Raw genomic sequence first — 21,712 nt, forward strand, 5'->3', positions numbered from 1 at the left:
AGGAGAAGGAGTCTCCACTGTACAGGGTTGAGAAGAAGGAGCCTCCACTGCACAGGGTAGAGGAGAAGGAGCCTCCACTGTACAGGGTAGAGGAGAAGGAGCCTCCACTGTACAGGAAGAGAAGAAGGAGCCTCCACTGTACAGGGTTGAGAAGAAGGAGTCTCCACTGTATAGGAAGAGGAGGAGCCTCCACTGTACAGGAAGAGGAGAAGGAGCCACCACTATACAGGGTAGAGGAGAAGGAGTCTTCACTGTACAGGAAGAGGAGAAGGAGCCTCCATTGTACAGGGTAGAGGAGAAGGAGCCTCCACTGTACAGGGTTGAGAAGAAGGAGCCTCCACTGTACAGGGTGAGGAGAAGGAGCCTCCACTGTACAGGGTAGAAGAGAAAGAGCCTCCACTGTACAGGAAGAAGAGAAGGAGCCTCCACTGTACAGGAAGAGGAGAAGGAGCCTCCACTCTACAGGGTAGAGGAGAAGGAGCCTCCACTGTACAGGAAGAGAAGAAGGAGCCTCCACTGTACAGGGTTGAGGAGAAGGAGCCTCCACTGTACAGGGTAGTGGAGAAGGAGCCTCCACTGTATAGGAAGAGGAGGAGCCTCCACTGTACAGGAAGAGGAGAAGGAGCCACCACTATACAGGGTAGAGGAGAAGGAGTCTCCACTGTACAGGAAGAGGAGAAGGAGCCTCCACTGTACAGGGTAGAGGAGAAGGAGCCTCCACTGTACAGGAAGAGGAGAAGGAGCCTCCACTGTACAGGGTTGAGAAGAAGGAGCCTCCACTGTACAGGGTAGAGGAGAAGGAGCCTCCACTGTACAGGGTAGAGGAGAAGGAGCCTCCACTGTACAGGGTAGAGGAGAAGGAGTCTCCACTGTACAGGAAGAGGAGAAGGAGCCTCCACTGTACAGGGTTGAGAAGAAGGAGCCTCCACTGTACAGGGTAGAGGAGAAGGAGCCTCCACTGTACAGGGTAGAGGAGAAGGAGCCTCCACTGTACAGGAAGAGAAGAAGGAGCCTCCACTGTACAGGGTTGAGAAGAAGGAGTCTCCACTGTATAGGAAGAGGAGGAGCCTCCACTGTGCAGGAAGAGGAGAAGGAGCCACTACTATACAGGGCAGAGGAGAAGGGGCCTCCACTGTACAGGGTAGAGGAGAAGGAGCCTCCACTGTACAGGGTTGAGAAGAAGGAGCCTCCACTGTACAGGGTGAGGAGAAGGAGCCTCCACTGTACAGGGTAGAGGAGAAGGAGCCTCTACTGTACAGGAAGAGGAGAAGGAGCCTCCACTGTACAGGAAGAGGAGAAGGAGCCTCCACTCTACAGGGTAGAGGAGAAGGAGCCTCCACTCTACAGGAAGAGAAGAAGGAGCCTCCACTGTACAGGGTAGAGGAGAAGGGGCCTCCACTGTACAGGGTAGAGGAGAAGGAGCCTCCACTGTACAGGAAGAGGAGGAGCCTCCACTGTACAGGGTAGAGGAGAAGGAGCCTTCACTGTACAGGGTAGAGGAGAAGGAGCCACCATTGTACAGGAAGAGGAGGAGCCTCTGCTGTACAGGGTAGAGGAGAAGGAGCCTCCACTCTACAGGGTTGAGAAGAAGGAGCCTCCACTGTACAGGGTAGAGGAGAAGGAGCCTCCACTGTACAGGTGGAGGAGAAGGAGCCTCCACTGTACAGGGTAGAGGGGAAGGAGCCTCCACTATACAGGGTAGAGGGGAAGGAGCCTCCACTGTACAGGAAGAGGAGGAGCCTCCACTGTACAGGGTAGAGGAGCAGGAGCCACCATTGTACAGGAAGAGGAGGAGCCTCCACTGTACAGGAAGAGAAGAAGGAGCCTCCACTGTACAGGGTTGAGAAGAAGGAGCCTCCACTATACAGGTAGAGGAGAATGAGCCTCCACTGTACAGGTAGAGGAGAAGGAGCCTCCACTGTACAGGAAGAGGAGAAGGAGCCTCCACTGTACAGGAAGAGGAGAAGGAGCCTCCACTGTACAGGGTAGAGGCGAAGGAGCCTCCACTGTACAGGGTAGAGGAGAAGGAGCCTCCACTGTACAGGGTAGAGGAGGAGCCTCCACTGTACAGGAAGAGGAGAAGGAGCCTCCACTGTATAGGCAGAGGAGGAGCCTCCACTGTACAGGAAGAGGAGAAGGAGCCTCCACTGTACAGGGTGAGGAGAAGGAGCCTCCAGTGTACAGGGTGAGGAGAAGGAGCCTCCACTGTACAGGAAGAGGAGAAGGAGCCTCCACTGTACAGGTAGAGGAGAAGGAGCCTCCACTGTACAGGAAGAGGAGAAGGAGCCTCCACTGTACAGGAAGAGGGGAAGGAGCCTCCACTGTGCAGGGTCGAGGAGAAGGAGCCTCCACTTTACAGGGTAGAGGAGAAGGAGCCTCCACTGTACAGGGTAGAGGAGAAGGAGCCTCCACTGTACAGGAAGAGGAGAAGGAGCCTCCACTGTACAGGTAGAGGAGAAGGAGCCTCCACTGTACAGGGTAGAGGAGAAGGAGCCTCCACTGTACAGGAAGAGAAGAAGGAGCCTCCACTGTACAGGGTAGAGGAGAAGGAGCCTCCACTGTACAGGGTAGTGGAGAAGGAGCCTCCACTGTATAGGAAGAGGAGGAGCCTCCACTGTACAGGAAGAGGAGAAGGAGCCACCACTATACAGGGTAGAGGAGAAGGAGTCTCCACTGTACAGGAAGAGGAGAAGGAGCCTCCACTGTACAGGGTAGAGGAGAAGGAGCCTCCACTGTACAGGAAGAGGAGAAGGAGCCTCCACTGTACAGGGTTGAGAAGAAGGAGCCTCCACTGTACAGGGTAGAGGAGAAGGAGCCTCCACTGTACAGGGTAGAGGAGAAGGAGCCTCCACTGTACAGGGTAGAGGAGAAGGAGTCTCCACTGTACAGGAAGAGGAGAAGGAGCCTCCACTGTACAGGGTTGAGAAGAAGGAGCCTCCATTGTACAGGGTAGAGGAGAAGGAGCCTCCACTGTACAGGGTAGAGGAGAAGGAGCCTCCACTGTACAGGAAGAGAAGAAGGAGCCTCCACTGTACAGGGTTGAGAAGAAGGAGTCTCCACTGTATAGGAAGAGGAGGAGCCTCCACTGTGCAGGAAGAGGAGAAGGAGCCACCACTATACAGGGCAGAGGAGAAGGGGCCTCCACTGTACAGGGTAGAGGAGAAGGAGCCTCCACTGTACAGGGTTGAGAAGAAGGAGCCTCCACTGTACAGGGTGAGGAGAAGGAGCCTCCACTGTACAGGGTAGAGGAGAAGGAGCCTCTACTGTACAGGGTAGAGGAGAAGGAGCCTCCACTGTACAGGAAGAGAAGAAAGAGCCTCCACTGTACAGGGTAGAGGAGAAGGAGCCACCATTGTACAGGAAGAGGAGGAGCCTCTGCTGTACAGGCTAGAGGAGAAGGAGCCTCCACTCTACAGGGTTGAGAAGAAGGAGCCTCCACTGTACAGGGTAGAGGAGAAGGAGCCTCCACTGTACAGGTAGAGGAGAAGGAGCCTCCACTGTACAGGGTAGAGGAGAAGGAGCCTCCACTGTACAGGGTAGAGGGGAAGGAGCCTCCACTGTACAGGAAGAGGAGGAGCCTCCACTGTACAGGGTAGAGGAGCAGGAGCCACCATTGTACAGGAAGAGGAGGAGCCTCCACTGTACAGGAAGAGAAGAAGGAGCCTCCACTGTACAGGAAGAGAAGAAGGAGCCTCCACTGTACAGGGTTGAGAAGAAGGAGCCTCCACTATACAGGTAGAGGAGAAGGAGCCTCCACTGTACAGGAAGAGGAGAAGGAGCCTCCACTGTACAGGGTAGAGGCGAAGGAGCCTCCACTGTACAGGGTAGAGGAGAAGGAGCCTCCACTGTACAGGGTAGAGGAGGAGCCTCCACTGTACAGGAAGAGGAGAAGGAGCCTCCACTGTATAGGAAGAGGAGGAGCCTCCACTGTACAGGAAGAGGAGAAGGAGCCTCCACTGTACAGGGTGAGGAGAAGGAGCCTCCACTGTACAGGGTGAGGAGAAGGAGCCTCCACTGTACAGGAAGAGGAGAAGGAGCCTCCACTGTACAGGTAGAGGAGAAGGAGCCTCCACTGTACAGGAAGAGGAGAAGGAGCCTCCACTGTACAGGAAGAGGGGAAGGAGCCTCCACTGTACAGGGTCGAGGAGAAGGAGCCTCCACTTTACAGGGTAGAGGAGAAGGAGCCTCCACTGTACAGGGTAGAGGAGAAGGAGCCTCCACTGTACAGGAAGAGGAGAAGGAGCCTCCACTGTACAGGTAGAGGAGAAGGAGCCTCCACTGTACAGGGTAGAAGAGAAGGAGCCTCCACTGTACAGGAAGAGGAGAAGGATCCTCCAATGTACAGGAAGAGGAGAAGGAGCCTCCACTGTAGAGGAAGAGGGGAAGGAGCCTCCAATGTCCAGGAAGAGGAGAAGGAGCCTCCACTGTACAGGGTGAGGAAAAGGAGCCTCCACTGTACAGGAAGAGGAGAAGGAGCCTCCACTGTACAGGGTGAGGAAAAGGAGCCACCACTGTACAGGAAGAGGAGAAGGAGCCTCCACTGTACAGGGTAGCGGAGAAGGAGCCTCCACTGTACAGGAAGAGGAGAAGGATCCTCCAATGTACAGGAAGAGGAGAAGGAGCCTCCACTGTAGAGGAAGAGGGGAAGGAGCCTCCAATGTCCAGGAAGAGGAGAAGGAGCCTCCACTGTACAGGGTGAGGAAAAGGAGCCTCCACTGTACAGGAAGAGGAGAAGGAGCCTCCACTGTACAGGGTGAGGAAAAGGAGCCACCACTGTACAGGAAGAGGAGAAGGAGCCTCCACTGTACAGGTAGAGGAGAAGGATATAAGACAATGAACCCTTGCTGCACCAGGTATAGGGGAAGGAGCCGCCCCGCCACAGTGTACAGGACAAAGGGGCTCCACTCCACCAGGTAAAGCAGAAGAGCTACCGCTTCCCCACATGTAAGACAAGGAATGTTTGCTGCAGCGGGAACAGGAGATGGAACCTGGCAACATTCTGCAGCTCGATTACCCTTCAAGTGAAAAGATATAGATGGGATGGTTAGATGGGCAGAACAATGGCAAATGGAATTTAACCCTGAAAAGTGTGAGGTGATGCATTTTGGGAGGACTAACAAGGTAAGGGAATACACATTGAATGGTAGGACCCTAGGAAGGACAGAGGATCAGAGAGACGTTGGTGTGCATGTACATAGATCCCTGAAGGCAGCAGGACAGGTAGGTAAGGTGGTTAAAAAGGCATATGGGATACTTATATTCTGTGCCTCGGCTAATGAAGGCAAGAGCAGGGAGGTTATGATGGAGCTGTGCAAAACGCTAGTTAGGCCACAGCTGGAATAGTGTGTGCAGTTCTGGTTGCCACACTATAGGAGGGATGTGATTGCATTGGAGAGGGTGCAGAGGAGATTCACTAGCATGTTACCTGGGCTGGAGCGCTTCAGCTATGAAGAGAGACTGGACAGGCTGGGGTTGTTTTCCTTAAAGCAGAGAAGGCTGAGGGGGGACCTGATTGAGTTGTACAAAATTATGAGGGGCATAGATAGGGTAGATAGAAAGGAACTTTTCCCCTTAGTAGAGGGGTCAATAACCAGGGGGCATAGTTTCAAGGTAAGGGGCACGAGGTTTAGAAGGGATTTGAGGTTTAGAGGGGATTTGAGGGAAAACTTTTTCACCCAGAGGGTGGTTGGAATCTGGAACTCACTGCCTGAAAGGGTGGTAGAGGCAGGAACCCTCACAACATTCAAGAAGCATTTCGGTGAGCACTTGAAATGCCACAGCATACAAGGCTACGGACCAAGTGCTGGAAAATGGGATTAGAATAGACAGGGCTTGATGGCTGGCACGGACACGATGGGCCGAAGGGCCTCTTTCTGTGCTGTATAACTCTATGACTCTATTGCCCCCACTTCTCTTCTCACTCCTCTCTTCCTCATTTTTAACTTGTGTCCGCTGGGGATTTGAACCCTTCACCACAGCGAACAATTTGCCGGGTCTGTTTGGTGCTTTCACCTTCCTAATCCTGAAAGTGTTATCGCTCGGAGTCGAGTGGCCAGCTCACCTGGCTCATTGTCGATCTGAGTCAGTATATCTTCCATTGAATCCTCTTCGGTGACGGCGGTCTCTGGGTCGGGAGGTGTGTACCCTCGCTGGCGGCACCAGTTCACGATCTGCTTGGTCTTCATGGGTTCTGTGTTGCTGAACCGCGGGCATTTCTCCATCACCTCCTGCAGGATCTTCCGCACGGCTACTGCCCGCTGCCACTGGGGGAAGACGGAGGGACAGGGCAACATGAGGTTTTCTGCTTTACACCATCGTCCTCACAGAATAAAAATAAGGAGGGAAAACACTACAGAAGCAAAATTATCCTCGGGCTGAAGTAATCAAAAAGGCTAATGGAATGTTGGCCTTTATCTCAAGGGGACTGGAATACAAAGGGTGGAAGTTATGCTCGCTACAACTGTTGTATAGCGCCTTGATCAGTCCCCATCTGGGGCACTGCACCTCAGGAAGGATATATTGGCCTTAGAGGGGGTACAGCGCATTCACCAGAATACCAGGCTTAATGGGTTAAATTAGGAGGACAGGTTGCATAAACTTGGGTTGCAGTCTCATGAGTTCAGAAGTTTGAGGGCTGATCTAATTGAGCTGTTTAAAACAGATAAAATGATTCGATAGGGAACATACAGAGAAACTATTTACTCTGGAAGGGAAATCCAGAGCAAAGGGGCACAATCTTAAAATTAGAGTTAGGTCATTCTGGAGTGAAATCAGGAAGCATTTTTTCACACAAAGGGTCGTGGAAATCTGGAATTGTTTCCCCAAAAGGTTGTGGATGCTGGGCCAATTGAAGGTTTCAAGACTGAGATCGATAGATTTTTGCTGGGTAACGGTATCAAGGGATATAGAACTAAGGCAGGTAAATGGGGTTGAGGTACAGATCAACCATGATCCAGCTGAATGGTGGAACAGGCTCGAGGGGCTGAATGGCCTACTCCTGTTCCTAACTTCCTATGGAGCACTGGGACATGGGATCCTGTATCACGGGGCACCGGGACATGGGATCCTGTATCACGGGGCACCGGGACATGGGATTCTGTATCAGATATGCTGGGACACAGGTTCCTGTAACACATGCACTGGCACAGGGGATCCTGTATCATGGTCACTAGTACACCAAGTCCTGTATCACAGAATGCTCGGGTTCTGCCTGCAGGTCGCCACATGCTGAGGTGCCAGTCTCAGCCACAACATTCAGTGAGGCACCGAGCAGGGATCTGCTGCATCCCTCAAACAGAGGGACACAGCTGGTTTCAGAATGGCAGTGAAAGAGGCCACAAAATAGGTCGACCCTCTGCCCAACTCCCCTCCCCCCTTCCCCCTTTGAAAGCTAACTCTTGCTGGGCTCCAGTTACACAGGTGACGACTGCCTCATCCAAATCGCTATTCTTCACACACGAGCCCAGTGAACGTTGGCGGGATATTTGACCATGGGATGCATTGCAGTGGAGCCTGCTCCTGTCCTTACCCGAAATCCACGTACATTTTCAGCAGGGATCAATGGATAGCAATCGAGAGTGGGAATCCTGCTGATTTTGCTCCTCTCTTCATCTCTCCCCTCAAAGCTTTGCATAGTTAAAACAAAAACGACTGAGAATTAACCTGGGCTCAAGAACACTGGGAGCTGGGCCTTACCTCTGCAGCTCTCCTCTTCCCGATATTCCAGCTGTAATACTGTTCCAGAGAAGTCGCACAGAATGGGTTGGTGTCCTCATCTATTGGAGAAAATTCATCACTCAGTGTTTAATGTATCTAACAGCCGGCACCTGTTATATAATGACCATTGGGTGTTACAGATAGATTATGGATGTTATAGTAATAGCTAAAGGGAAGCAAGCTGGGTGTGATAGTAAATTCAGCACTTAACATGTCAAACCAGTTGGGCAGCAATAAACAAAGTGAAGAGAGTGCTGAATTCGATCGCTGGGTTAGTTGAGCACAAGTCAAAGAAAGTCAAGTTAAATTGGCCAGACTGCACCTTGAGTACTGCGTTCAATTTTGGTCACTGTTCAAGCTATGGAGGCAATGCAGAGAGAAGCCATGACTCCTAAAGTATGTCGCGCATTATCACATCCTTGGGACATCCAAGGCACTTTACAGCCAAGGAATTACAATGTCGGCAAATGTGGCAGCTGATTTGTGCCACAAACAGCAAGTGGGAAAATGACCAGTTAATCTGTTGTTGGTAGTGTTGGTTGAGGGATGAGTATTGGCCAGGTGATCACCCTGATCTTTTTCGAATTAATTTTTGGGCCGTCATGTATTGCCTATCCCTCGTTGCCTAGAGAAGGTGGTGGTGAGTCTTTTCCTTGAACCGCTGGGGTCCATGTTTGTAGCAGTTTGATATAACGGAGTGGTTTGTTAGTCCACTTCAGAGAGCAGTTAAGAGTCAACCACGTTGGTGTGGGACTGGAATCACAAATAGGCCAGACTGGGTAAAGACGGCAAGTTTCCTTCCCTAAAGGGCATTAGTGAACCAGGTGGGTTTTTATGACAATCTGATAGCTTCATCATCACCTTTACTGATAGCAGCTTTTTATTTCTGAATTCAAATTCTCAGACTGTCATGGTGGGATTTGAACTCGCATTCTCCGGATTATTAGTCCAGGTCACTACACTACCGTTCCTATCCAATAGTGCAATGTGACCCTTTATGACCATCTGAACCACAGGCTACAGCCCTTTTAAAGTTGAGCACCTAATCTAGTCTGATACTGCAGTGCAGTGCTGAGGGAGTGCTGCACTATCGGAGGTGCCGTCTTTCGGATGAGATGTTAAACTGAGGCCCCGTCTACTCTCTCAGGTGAATGTAAAAGATCCTATGGCACTATTTCAAAGGAGAGTAGGGGAGTTCTCCCTGGTTTCCTGGCCAATATTTATCCCTCAATCAACATCACTAAAAGAGAATATCTGGCAAAAATAGTTTTGCGCTGACTCAAAACCTGCCCAATGTGAATGCACAGGATTTGCTGCCATCGCAGGGTTTGTGAAACAGCAACTGCCGAATCCAACCTTAAAATGCGCGACATGCCTGAAATAAAAATCAAAGAGCTATACTCACTTTTCTTATGCACGATCAAAGGCGCCTTCTTCAGGATGGCGGTCAATAGCTGCTGCACATTCTCAATGTATTCAAGGCTAAAGGCAGCAAGGAATAAGAGGCTGGTCAGTGCTCTCTGTGTGGCACTAAAGCAGCGACACCTAACAGCCAGTTGTGACCAAAACATTAACCTGTCTTTTCTCTTCAGAGATGTTGCCGGACCTGCTGTGTATTTCTATAGTGACAGTTATTGTAATGCAGTAACACCTCACTGAACTGATCCTACAGAAGGCTATAACATAAGGGGCGGATGGTGTGTCAATAAACATCTCCCAGGTGAGTTATTGGTACAGCAGACTTTAACAATGAAGCACAAGTCAGTTAGAGGGATCTTTTATCTGTCAGTTTTCTCCCCTTTCTCTCATGCTGTACCATGAGGCTGCCTGCTCTATTGTATCTCACCCAAGTGACCATTCTTCTTCTGTGAAGCTAAACAGTGAGTACTGGCAAGGTTTCAGATTTCAGATCATAACCTCGGCCCCTATTATAATTTTATATATTTTTTATCCACACTTTTGGTTTGTGCCTTTTCCTTTTTTTCTCTCCCACATGGCAGCTGTCTCTCATTCTGCCAGCGCATTTCACACTTCATCTAGAGCCATCTTTTGTCTCTTTACCTGTCCTATTACCATCTTGTCTCACCTTGAATATCTCTTAATGTCTCTTCACCTCTCAGACCTTCCCTTTTGTTCTTTCCTCCCCTCCCCCATTCCCCAGCCCCTAAACTGGCCTTTTAATCTGTTTCATTTCCTGCTTTTTTCTCAGTTCTGAAGAAGGGTTTCGACCTGAAACTTTAACTCTGTTTCTCTCTCCACGGATGTTGCCTGGCCTGCTGAGTTTTTCCAGTGGTTTCTGTTGTTTATTTCGGATTTCCAGCATCTGCAGTATTTTGCTATAGTACTGGCAAGGTATTTGACTGTGGTAAACTTCACAGGTGTGTATTACCCGACATTCACAGACATGCATTTTCCGGAGGTGATCAAAGAATAGTGACCAGGTCTCCACCACCACTCCAGGGACAATAAGGCCAAATGTAGCTGAGATCAGCTAACTCAGTACAGGCCAGAGCAAACCTGCCCTGGGAGTATTTGATGGGACAGTGTAGAGGGAGCTTTACTCTGTATCTAACCCGTGCTGTACCTGCCCTGGGAGTGTTTGCTGGTACAGTGTAGAGGGAGCTTTACTCTGTATCTAACCTGTGCTGTACCTGCCCTGGGAGTGTTTGATGGGACAGTGTAGAGGGAGCTTTACTCTGTATCTAACCCGTGCTGTACCTGCCCTGGGAGTGTTTGATGGGACAGTGTAGAGGGAGCTTTACTCTGTATCTAACCCGTGCTGTACCTGCCCTGGGAGTGTTTGATGGGGCAGTGTAGAGGGAGCTTTACTCTGTATCTAACCCGTGCTGTACCTGCCCTGGGAGTGTTTGATGGGACAGTATAGAGGGAGCTTTACTCTGTATCTAACCCGTGCTGTACCTGCCCTGGGGATGTTTGATGGGACAGTGTAGAGGGAGCTTTACTCTGTATCTAACCCGTGCTGTACCTGCCCTGGGAGTGTTTGATGGGGCAGTGTAGAGGGAGCTTTACTCTGTATCTAACCCGTGCTGTACCTGCCCTGGGGATGTTTGATGGGACAGTGTAGAAGGAGCTTTACTCTGTATCTAACCCGTGCTGTACCTGCCCTGGGAGTGTTTGATGGGACAGTGTAGAGGGAGCTTTACTCTGTTTCTAACCCGTGCTGTACCTGCCCTGGGAGTGTTTGATGGGACAGTATAGAGGGAGCTTTACTCTGTATCTAACCCGTGCTGTACCTGCCCTGGGGATGTTTGATGGGACAGTGTAGAAGGAGCTTTACTCTGTATCTAACCTGCGCTGTATCTGACTTTTTAAACTGAACACGACTGGGACGCCTCCATAAAAAAAGGGATTTGAGAATAAAATGCTGGACTTACTCAATAATTTCAAACGCCCCCTCCAGTCCTGCTCTTTCCACTTTCACGGTGCCTGCTGTGGAAAGTGTGGGGCTGAAGCAAGCTCCTACAGAACCAGGCTCGGTCTTCACTGTACAAAGAAATGGCAGAACGATAATCAGACATTACACTACCCACGGACAGTGAGCAGACAGACCAAAGGCAGATAAATTGGCCTATTTTTGTAAGATCTTATGCATCGTGTTTAACCCCGAAAGCGCTTGTTAATAGTACAACTAATCCCAACTGCTGGTCCTGGTGTGATGTTTAATAGAACTCACAGGCAAGGCTAAGAAAAATCATTAATATTTTTGCCTAGAGATATGGAGGTCAGCCTGGTTTCAATGAGTTTAAATGGTTTCTCTTGACATTCTGTGTGCAATTAGTTTAAATCATGTCATAATTTTATTCATTCCCAATTTTTATCATTTTAAAAACATTGTCGTTTTGTCATAAGCCAAACGTCTGTGTGGTGTGGCCCTGTGACATCACCATGCACCATTAACCAGGATCCATCAGTTGATGAAGTCGATCCCGGGTACAACATCATAAACAGCGCTTCCTCTAACGGCCCGATCCCTGCGTGACTGGGTCACAGAAACCATCCCACGGCAATACATATTCACTGTCCAGATTGTTAGAACATAAGGACATAATAGGAGCAGGAGTAGGACATTCGGCCCCTCGAGCCTGCTCCACCATTCAATAAGATCATGGCTGATCTTCGGCCTCAACTCTACTTTCCCGCCCTATCCTCATTTCCCTTGATTCCCCTGGAGTCCAAAAATCTATCGATCCCAGCCTTGAATATACTCATCGACTGGGTATCCAGCTCTCTGGGGTAGAGAATTCTGAAGATTCACAACCCTCTGAGTGAAGAAATTTCTCCTCATCTCAGTCATGCAGCTTTATATAAGTTAATGGAATTTTTAGACCACCCTACTCAGTGGATATGTACAGTGTGAGGTTTCATTTTTGCCAGTGTCTCTCTCCCTTCTTCTCCCGAGGATACTGCCCACTTGCTGGGTGGTGAGTGCCCTCCAGCATCTCATACAAGGGACTATTCTTCATATGTGAGCCTGGACAGTGAGCAGCACTGGGAGAAACCTGAGCGCAGATGGAACAACAGTGTCTGGGGCAGGGAAAACACTGCACATTGGGCTGGGACAGTAAGTAAAGAATGGGAGAATAATTGTTTGAGGTGGGTCGGAGAGCACGAGAGATTTGTTGCGAATTATTAGTCCATTCTCTTGATCTGAGCTGCGAATACCACTGATTCAATACAGTCACAGAATGTGAATGCAGGACACGATCATACTGATGTTTTAACAACACAACACACATGTTGCAGGGCGCTCCTGACTGAACAGGCTGCACTGCTGCCACAAACAATGCACTTCAAAGAGGCAGCTTAATCCAGAGGAAACCGAGACAGGGGGCTAGGTTGTGGGGAGTCTCCCACCGCAAGGCTTTGCGCCAAGGAACAGGGATTGTGTTTTTCTCTTCACTCGATCTCACAAGGGGAATGCTTTTGTAAATCAGATGTACTGTTAATAGCGGTCGACGGATATACCAGTGGTGATGGGCAAAAATGCGTCATCGGACCTGCAATGTGCCGGTCACTCTGGAACCGGCAGAACGGACCATGCAAGAAACTGAAACAAAGTAACTTATAGTAGGACACTGAGTGATGGCACTAACTCCCAGTCGGGAGGACACTGAGTGACGGCACTAACTCCCAGTCGGGAGGAGGCAGTGAGTGACAGCACTAACTCCCAGTTGGGAGGACACTGAGTGACAGCACTAACTCCCAGACTGGGGGGAGGCAGTGAGTGACGGCACTAACTCCCAGTCGGGAGGAGGCAGTGAGTGACGGCACTAACTCCCAGTCGGGAGGACACTGAGTGACGGCACTAACTCCCAGCCGGGAGGACACTGAGTGACGGCACTAACTCCCAGTCGGGAGGACACTGAGTGACGGCACTAACTCCCAGTCGGGAGGAGGCAGTGAGTGACGGCACTAACTCCCAGTCGGGAGGACACCGAGTGACGGCACTAACTCCCAGTCGGGTGGACATTGAGTGACGGCACTAACTCCCAGTCGGGAGGAGGCAGTGAGTGACGGCACTAACTCCCAGTCGGGAGGACATTGAGTGACGACACTAACTCCCAGTCGGGAGGACACTGAGTGACGGCACTAACTCCCAGTCGGGAGGACACTGAGTAATGGCACTAACTCCCAGTCGGGAGGACATTGAGTGACGGCACTAACTCCCAGTCGGGAGGAGGCAGTGAGTGATGACACTAACTCCCAGTCGGGAGGACATTGAGTGACGACACTAACTCCCAGTCGGGAGGACACTGAGTGACGACACTAACTCCCAGTCGGGAGGACATTGAGTGACGACACTAACTCCCAGTCGGGTGGACATTGAGTGACGGCACTAACTCCCAGTCGGGTGGACATTGAGTGACGACACTAACTCCCAGTCGGGAGGACAGTGAGTGACGCCACTAACTCCCAGTCGGGTGGACATTGAGTGACGACACTAACTCCCAGTCGGGTGGACACTGAGTGACGGCACTAACTCCAAGTCGGGAGGAGGCAGTGAGTGACGGCACTAACTCCCAGTCGGGTGGACACTGAGTGACGGCACTAACTCCCAGTCGGGAGGACATTGAGTGACGACACTAACTCCCAGTCGGGAGGACACTGAGTGACGGCACTAACTCCCAGTCGAGTGGACATTGAGTGACGACACTAACTCCCAGTCGGGTGGACATTGAGTGACGACACTAACTCCCAGTCGGGAGGACACTGAGTGACGGCACTAACTCCCAGTCGGGAGGACACTGAGTGACGACACTAACTCCCAGTCGGGAGCACACTGAGTGACGGCACTAACTCCCAGTCGGGAAGACACTGAGTGACGACACTAACTCCCAGTCGGGAGGACACTGAGTGACAGCACTAACTCCCAGTCGGGAGGACATTGAGTGACGGCACTAACTCCCTGTCAGGTGGACATTGAGTGATGACACTAACTCCCAGTCGGGAGGACATTGAGTGACGACACTAACTCCCAGTCGGGAGGACACTGAGTGACGGCACTAACTCCCAGTCGGGAGGACACCGAGTGACGGCACTAACTCCCAGTCGGGAGGAGGCAGTGAGTGACGGCACTAACTCCCAGTCGGGAGGAGGCAGTGAGTGACGGCACTAACTCCCAGTCGGGAGGACACTGAGTGATGGCACTAACTCCCAGTCGGGAGGAGGCAGTGAGTGACGGCACTAACTCCCAGTCGGGAGGAGGCAGTGAGTGACGGCACTAACTCCCAGTCGGGAGGAGGCAGTGAGTGACGGCACTAACTCCCTGTCAGGTGGACATTGAGTGATGACACTAACTCCCAGTCGGGAGGACACTGAGTGACGGCACTGACACTAACTCCCTGTCGGGAGGACACTGTGATGCGGCAGTAACTCCCAGTCGGGAGGAGGCAGTAAGTGACACCGATAAGATCCAGTCAGGAGAAAGAAAAAAAAACTTGCATTTATACAGCGCCTTTCACGATCACCAGAGGTCCCAAAGTGCTTTACAGCCAATGAGGTACCTTTCTGAGTGTAGTCACTGTTGTAATGTAGGAACGTGGCAGCCAATTTGCACACAGCAAGCTCCCACAAACAGCAATGTGACAATGACAAGATAATCTGATTTAGGTGTTGATTGAAGGATAAATATTGGCCAGGACACCAGGATAATTCCCCTGGACACTGAGTGACGGCACTAACTGCCAGTCGGGAAGACACTGAGTGATGGCACTAACTCCCAGTCAGAAGGAGGCAGTGACTGACGCTGATAAGGCCCCACACATTCCACGTCCCCCTCCATTCACCCAGAAGGGAATGTGACAGAGAGAGTAATGCTAGGTCTATCTCGAATACCCAGAAACTGGCTCAATAATGCTCCTGACACAGGCCTTTCAGGTATTCACCTCCCTGTGATTGCTGGATTTCTGAAGGTCGAAAGAGAAGGGGAGGAAATAAAATGGTTTTTTTTAATGTAGAGGAGAATAAATATTAGCACGTATGCAGTTGATGAAACTGCCTCCAGATAGAAAGCTCACGGGAGAGAAAAGATATCAACAGCAAACTGCATTTATATAACAATTCTTGAAATGGGGTAACATCCCAGGCACTTTACATGGGTGGGTGGGGCAGAAGGTGGATAACTTAAATCGGCAACGAGCCCTGGTGCCATTTAACAGGGATCAAAGATTACTTTTCTAGGTTACAGCCTTCCAGTCCAGACCTTCCAGTGCGACACTTATCTACACAGTCAGAGTCCCAGGCTTTGAAACCCCAGTCCAAACTGAACTTGCAAATCTCAGCCGGGGCAAGGGTTGGGACAGTACGATTGCCCGTAGCCTCTGGACTACAAGAGGAGCAAGTCATTCAGGGTTCCTGCTCCAGATCACTGTCCCTGCGAGAAACCGCTCGTGCCAGGATATAGGATGAGGGCAGGTTCAGGGAATGGCTGCGATGCCTCCCGCGGTTCAATATGCTGCCGATGCTCACTGGGCTCGTGTGTGGGTGAGTTGGTGAAGAGTAGACAGCTCCCATAGGGCCAGCACTGGTCAGTGCCTTCAGGAGAGAGAAGGGGATAAAAAGAAAATCATAATTCCTAGTGAGACAGTTTGATTTTTTTTTGAAGGGTCACTGGTGGCAAAACTCTGTCTAAAGTGTTTCCAGGGCATCTGATTTGCCCAGAAGCTGTGATTGCAGCCAGGATTAGTATAAATACTACGGTTAATCTCCATTAGACTCTGCTCTTCCACCATTACACTCTGTGGTCTCAGAGGGACAGCTGAACACTATATTCCCATCACTTATTCATTTTCTAAGTGTACGTGAATGCCTCACAACATTTTCTTATGCTCTTTTTAACTCCGAATGCAGGATTTGTTTCAGGTGGACCCAGGGGTTTCAAACCTCCGAACGTTTAAATAGAAACTGCAGTAAAACAACTCCCCCCCCACCCCCCCACCAAAAAAATCAATTTACACAGGATAAGCGGCTACCCTATGGGTACAATTGATAGCCACCGATGCTTTTCAATCCCTTTATTTTCCTTTCCACCTCTCTTGAAGGCGCTGACTCTCACAGTTCCGTGAACGCTGGCTGCCTTGCAGGACCTGGTCCCAGTGCCCGTACTCCATGTGTGAGCCCAGGTGGTGAAGTGCCAGCAAGACATTCGACGATTGGGGGGGGGGGGGGGGGGGGGGGGGGGGCGGGGCGGGGGGTTACAATTCAACCCAATCCTGTCCTCACCCTCTGCCCACTCACAGATGAACTTCCAGCAGGGGTCACTGCAAGAACAGTAGCAAAAACCCATGGCTGATTTTCCCCAACCCCAGCCCAGGGGTACCGAGGACAATTGCAGCCTCCCTGCTGTTGTGCTGGCTGAGATCGCCTATCTCAGCCGGGAATTGGGCTTGTACCTTCTCGTCTGCGTGGCTTAACTGAGCCAGCAAGGGAACATCCACAAATATTTTAAGACTATATCGTTTCATTTCCACAACTATGGCTGCTTCCAGGCTAAAGTTCCCATTGTGGGAGTTTAGTTAGCGATGGCATCACTGAGCTAGCTCAATCAGCAACAGGAACATCTCTCCTTCCAACACTTAAATGCCAAACTGGTTTGCTCCACCACAATCATTCATAATGCACTAAGAACAGCCAGTTAAGTAATTCGCAACAAACTGCGGTGAAGTATCTATATATATAAAAGGATATGTCTCTCTGTCTGTCTCTCTGTCCGGCTATACAATCAAAAGTTATAGAGCATACCTACACATATGTTATATCAAAAGAAAGCTCATCATTAGGGGACTCTTGTAGGCGTATTTACTTTTTGCTCGGACAAAAATTGTGCCGATGGTCGGACAAAAATTGTGCCGACGGTATCCAAACAACGTTCAAAATTCCGCTCATTATCCGCTTCATTTGCATCGAGTGGGGCGGTTCATTGTGCGTGCAGGCGGGCCATCCTACAGTTGAGTGACGTGATGATTGACCAATCCTACAGTGCAGGGACCTGACGGTTGACCAAATCGGTGCGTGTGTGGGCGGGCCTGATCATTCTGAACCGAGGTGAGTGGCCGCCATCTTGATTCCAAAACTGTTCATTTCTTTTTCCCACTTTTTGCATGTTTCTTTTCAAATCTATATTTCCAGCAAAAAAAAAGTTGCTTTAAAAACACAAATTGTTTTTAAAAAAAGTTAATTAATTTGTAAATCTTTTCTAACATCTAGAATTTTCCTACCTTTCACCGTTTTTCCAGGCCTGTAAGCCTGGGCCTCTGTTGCCCAGCCACGCCCGAGCTAGGCACCTCCCGTCACGCTCAACAAGCGGCTCGCGATCGCCGCCATCTTTGTGAAGACTGGAGGGGGCGGGCCAGAGCCGAGCGTCGCCGCCATCTTAGTAAAGGCGGGTGGGGCAGGAGTCAGCGCGCGCGACTTGAGTCCAGCCGGGGCCTCACGCGGTAGGTTGCGCAGCGGCGTCTCCCTCTCTGCTCTTGAAGCCGGCTCGGGCGGGGCTCGGGAGATCGGGGTTCGGTAGATCGGGGGGGCTCGGGGGGGGGGGGGCGGGGCTTGGGAGATCAGGCCTCAGGAGATCCGGGGGGGGGGGGGGGGAGCCTCGGGAGATCGGGGGGGGGGGGGGGGGGAGCCTCGGGAGATCGGGGGGGGGGGCGGGGCTCGGGAGATTGGGGGGGCGGGGCTCGAGAGATCGGGGGCTCGGGGAGATTGGGGGGCGGGGCTCGGGAAATCGGGCCTCGGGAGGGCGGGGGTGGCGGGGCTCCGGAGATCGGGGGGCGGGGCTCGGGGAGATTGGGGGGGCAGGGCGGGGCTCGGGGAGATTGGGGGGGCGGGGCGGGGCTCGGGGAGGCGGGGCTCGGGCTGACGGGGCGCTCCCCCTCTCCTCCTCCCCCTTCTTCACCCCTCCCCCGCTCCCCATTCTTCACTCCTCCCCCCTCCCCCTTTCCTCCCCCCTCCCCCTCCCCTTTCCTCTCCCCTCCCCCCCGCCCCCCTTTCCTCCCCTCCCCCTTTCCTCCCCCTCCCCCTTTCCTCCCCCGCCTCCCCCTTTCCTCCCAGTCGCTTTCTCTCTTCCCCCCCCAGTCGCTCTCTCTCTTCCCCCCAGTCGCTCTCTCTCTTCCCCCCAGTCGCTCTCTCTCTTCCCCCCAGTCGCTCTCTCTCTTCCCCCCAGTCGCTCTCTCTCTTCCCCCCAGTCGCTCTCTCTCTTCCCCCAGTCGCTCTCTCTCTTCCCCCCAGTCGCTCTCTCTCTTCCCCCCAGTCGCTCTCTCTCTTCTCCCCAGTCGCTCTCTCTCTTCCCCCCAGTCGCTCTCTCTCTTCCCCCCAGTCGCTCTCTCTCTTCCCCCCAGTCGCGCTCTCTCTTCCCCCCAGTCGCTCTCTCTCTCTCTTCCAACAACAACATGCCCTCAAAAGACCCTCGGCACTGCCGGGCACTTCAGCTAGTATTAAATAAATGTGTGATTCCCGCTCCGCCCCCCAATATAGGGGTTCCTGTTTTTTGGTTTTCAATTCAGAAGCACTACAGTGTGAGATAAAATGGGGGCAATCAGATGAGATAACTCGTCTCTGCTTATTGTTGACCTGTTCAATAGATCTCCAGCCCGTAACACTGTCCAATACAAGCTGCTGATTAGTGGAATGGTTGTGTAACAGCATGTAGCTCTGAAGCCTGCCCTGTGTCGAGGCAGCACATGGCTTTAGCCTGCAATTCCCCACGCATTGAGTTCCCTATATCAACCAGCTCATCATGGGGCAGTGCCAATCAGAAGCAGGACAGTGACCTCACAGAAGCAGTGCCAATCACTGGCAGGACAGTGACCTCACAGGAGCAGTGCCAATCAGAGGCGGGACAGTGACATCACGGGAGCAGTGCTAATCAGAGGCTCGACAGTGACATCATGGGGCAGTGCCAATCAGAGGTGGGACAGTGACATCACGGGAGCAGTGCCAATCAGAGGCGGGATAGTAACATCACAGGAGCAGTGACTTCACGGGAGCAGTGCCAATCGCTGGCGGGACAGTGACATCACGGGAGCAGCGCCAATCAGAGGCTCGACAGTGACATCATGGGGCAGTGCCAATCAGAGGCAGGACAGTGACCTCACGGGAGCAGTGCCAATCAGAGGCGGGACAGTGACGTCACGGGAGCAGTGCCAATCAGAGGCAGGAGAGTGACATCACGGGAGCAGCGCCAATCAGAGGTGGATAGTAACATCACAGGAGCAGTGACAATCATGGGGCAGTGCCAATCAGAGGCGTGACAGTGACCTCACGGGAGCTGTGCTAATCAGAGGCGGGAGAGTGACATCACAGGAGCAGTGCCAATCAGAGGCAGGTAGTTACATCACGAGAGCAGTGCCAATCAGAGGCAGGATAGTGACATCATGCGGCAGTGCCAATCACTGGCGGGACAGTGACATCACGGGAGCAGTGCCAATCAGAGGCTCGACAGTGACATCATGGGAGAGTGCCAATCAGAGGTGGGATAGTGACATCATGGGAGCAGTGCCAATCAGAGGCAGGATAGTGACATCATGGGAGCAGTGCCAATCAGAGGCGGGATAGTGACATCACGAGGCAGTGCCAATCAGAGGCGGGACACCTCCCACCTTTTAAAAAAAAAATTGTTTATGGGGTATGGGTGTCGCTGGCAAGGCCAGCATTTATTGCCCATCCCTAATTGCCCTTGAGAAGGTGGTGCTGAGCTGCCTTCTTGAACTGTTGCAGTCCATGTGGTGAAGGTACTCCCACAGTGCTGTTAGGTAGGAAGTTCCAGGATTTTGACCCAGCGACGATGAAGAATCGGCGATATACTTCTAAGACAGGATGGTGTATGACTTGAAGGAGATCTTGGAGGTGATGGTGTTCCCATGTGCCTGCTGCCCTTGTCCTTCTAGGTGGAAGAGGTCGCGGGTTTGGGAGGTGCTGCCGAAGAAGCCTTGGCGAGTTGCTGCAGTGCATTTTGTAGATGGTACACACTGCAGCCACGGTGAGCTGGTGGTGGAGGGAGTGAATGTTTAAGGTGGTGGATGGGGTGCCAATCAACCGGGCTGCTTTTTCTTGGATGGTGTCGAGTTTCTTGAGTGTTTTTGGAGCTGCACTCATCCAGGCAAGTGGAGAGTATTCCATCACACTCCTTTCTTGTGCCTTATAGATGTCGGAAAGGCTTTGGGGAGTCAGGAGGTGAGACACTCACCGCAGAATACCTAGCCTCTGACCTGCTCTTGTAGCCACAGTATTTATGTGGCTGGTGCAGTTAAGTTTCTGGTTAATGGTGACCCCCCAGGATGTTGATAGTGGGGGATTTGGCGATGGTAATGCCGTTGAATGTCAAGGGGCGGAGGTTAGACTCTTGCTTCTTGGAGATAGTCATTGCCTGGCACTTCTGTGGTATGAAAGTTACCTGCTTCTTGTCAGCCCAAGCCTGATCGTCATCCAGGTCTTGTTGCATGCGGGCATAGATTGCTTCATTATCTGAGGAGTTGTGAATGGCACTGAACACTGTGCAGTCATCAGCGAACATCCCCATTTCTGACCTTATGTTGGAGGGAAGGTCATTTATGAAGCAGTTGAAGATGTTTGGGCCTAAGACACTGCCCTGAGGAACTCCTGCAGCGATGTCCTGGGGCTGTGATGATTGACCTTCAACCACCACAACCATCTTCCTTTGTGCTAGATATGACTCCAGCCAGTGGAGAGTTTTCCCCCCCCCCGATTCCCATTGACTTCAATTTTACTAGGGCTCCTTGATGCCACACTCGGTCAAATGCTGCCTTGATGTCAAGGGCAGTCACTCTCACCTCTGGAATTCAGCTCCTTTGTCCATGTTTGGACCATGGCTGTAATGAGGTCGGGAGCCGAGTGGTCTTGGCAGAACCCAAACTGAGCATCAGTGAGCAGGTTATTGGGGAGTAAGTGCCGCTTGATAGCACTGTCGATGACACCTTCCATCACTTTGCTGATGATTGAGAGTAGACTGATGGGGCAGTAATTGGCCGGATTGGATTTGTCCTGCTTTTTGTGGACAGGGCATACCTGGACAGTTTTCCACATTGTTGGATAGATGCCAGTGTTGTAGCTGTACTGGAACAGCTTGGCTAGACGCGCGGCTAGTTCTGGAGCACAAGTCTTCAGCACGATAACAGGGATATTGTCGGGGCCTTTGCTGTATCCAGTGCGCTCAGCCATTTCTTGATATCACGTGGAGTGAATCAAACTGGCTGATGACTGGCTTCTGTGGTGGTGGGGACCTCAGGAAGAGGCCAATATGGATCATCCACTCGGCACTTCTGGCTGAAGATGGTTGCAAATGCTTCAGTCTTGTCTTTTGCACTCACGTGCTGGGCTTCATCATCATTGAGGATGGGGATATTCATGGAGCCTCCTCCTCCCATTAGTTGTTTAATGGTCCACCACCATTCACGACAGGATGTGGCAGGACTGCAGAGCTTTGATCTGATCCATTGATTGTGGGATCGCTTAGCCCTGTCTA

General features: G+C 51.7%; 1 protein-coding gene across 3 annotated transcripts in view; it reads right to left on the minus strand.

Annotated features, from left to right (window-relative positions):
• The window catches only part of LOC147116008 (YEATS domain-containing protein 2-like), a 53,707-nt gene that overhangs the window by 12,485 nt on the left and 19,510 nt on the right, over positions 1–21,712 (minus strand). For all 3 annotated transcript variants that reach the window (XM_085990716.1, XM_085990717.1, XM_085990715.1), the window contains 4 exons: positions 11,112–11,220; positions 9,122–9,198; positions 7,696–7,775; positions 6,062–6,263 (listed from right to left, as the gene is read on the minus strand). In XM_085990716.1, the coding sequence (XP_085846842.1) occupies positions 6,062–6,263; positions 7,696–7,775; positions 9,122–9,198; positions 11,112–11,220 (468 nt within the window). The remainder of the gene's footprint in view (positions 1–6,061; positions 6,264–7,695; positions 7,776–9,121; positions 9,199–11,111; positions 11,221–21,712) is intronic.

Source organism: Somniosus microcephalus, chromosome 6, assembly GCF_052327205.1.
Source record: "Somniosus microcephalus isolate GS21.2 chromosome 6, FLI_Smic_1.0, whole genome shotgun sequence".
In the NCBI taxonomy this organism is placed as follows: domain Eukaryota; kingdom Metazoa; phylum Chordata; class Chondrichthyes; order Squaliformes; family Somniosidae; genus Somniosus; species Somniosus microcephalus.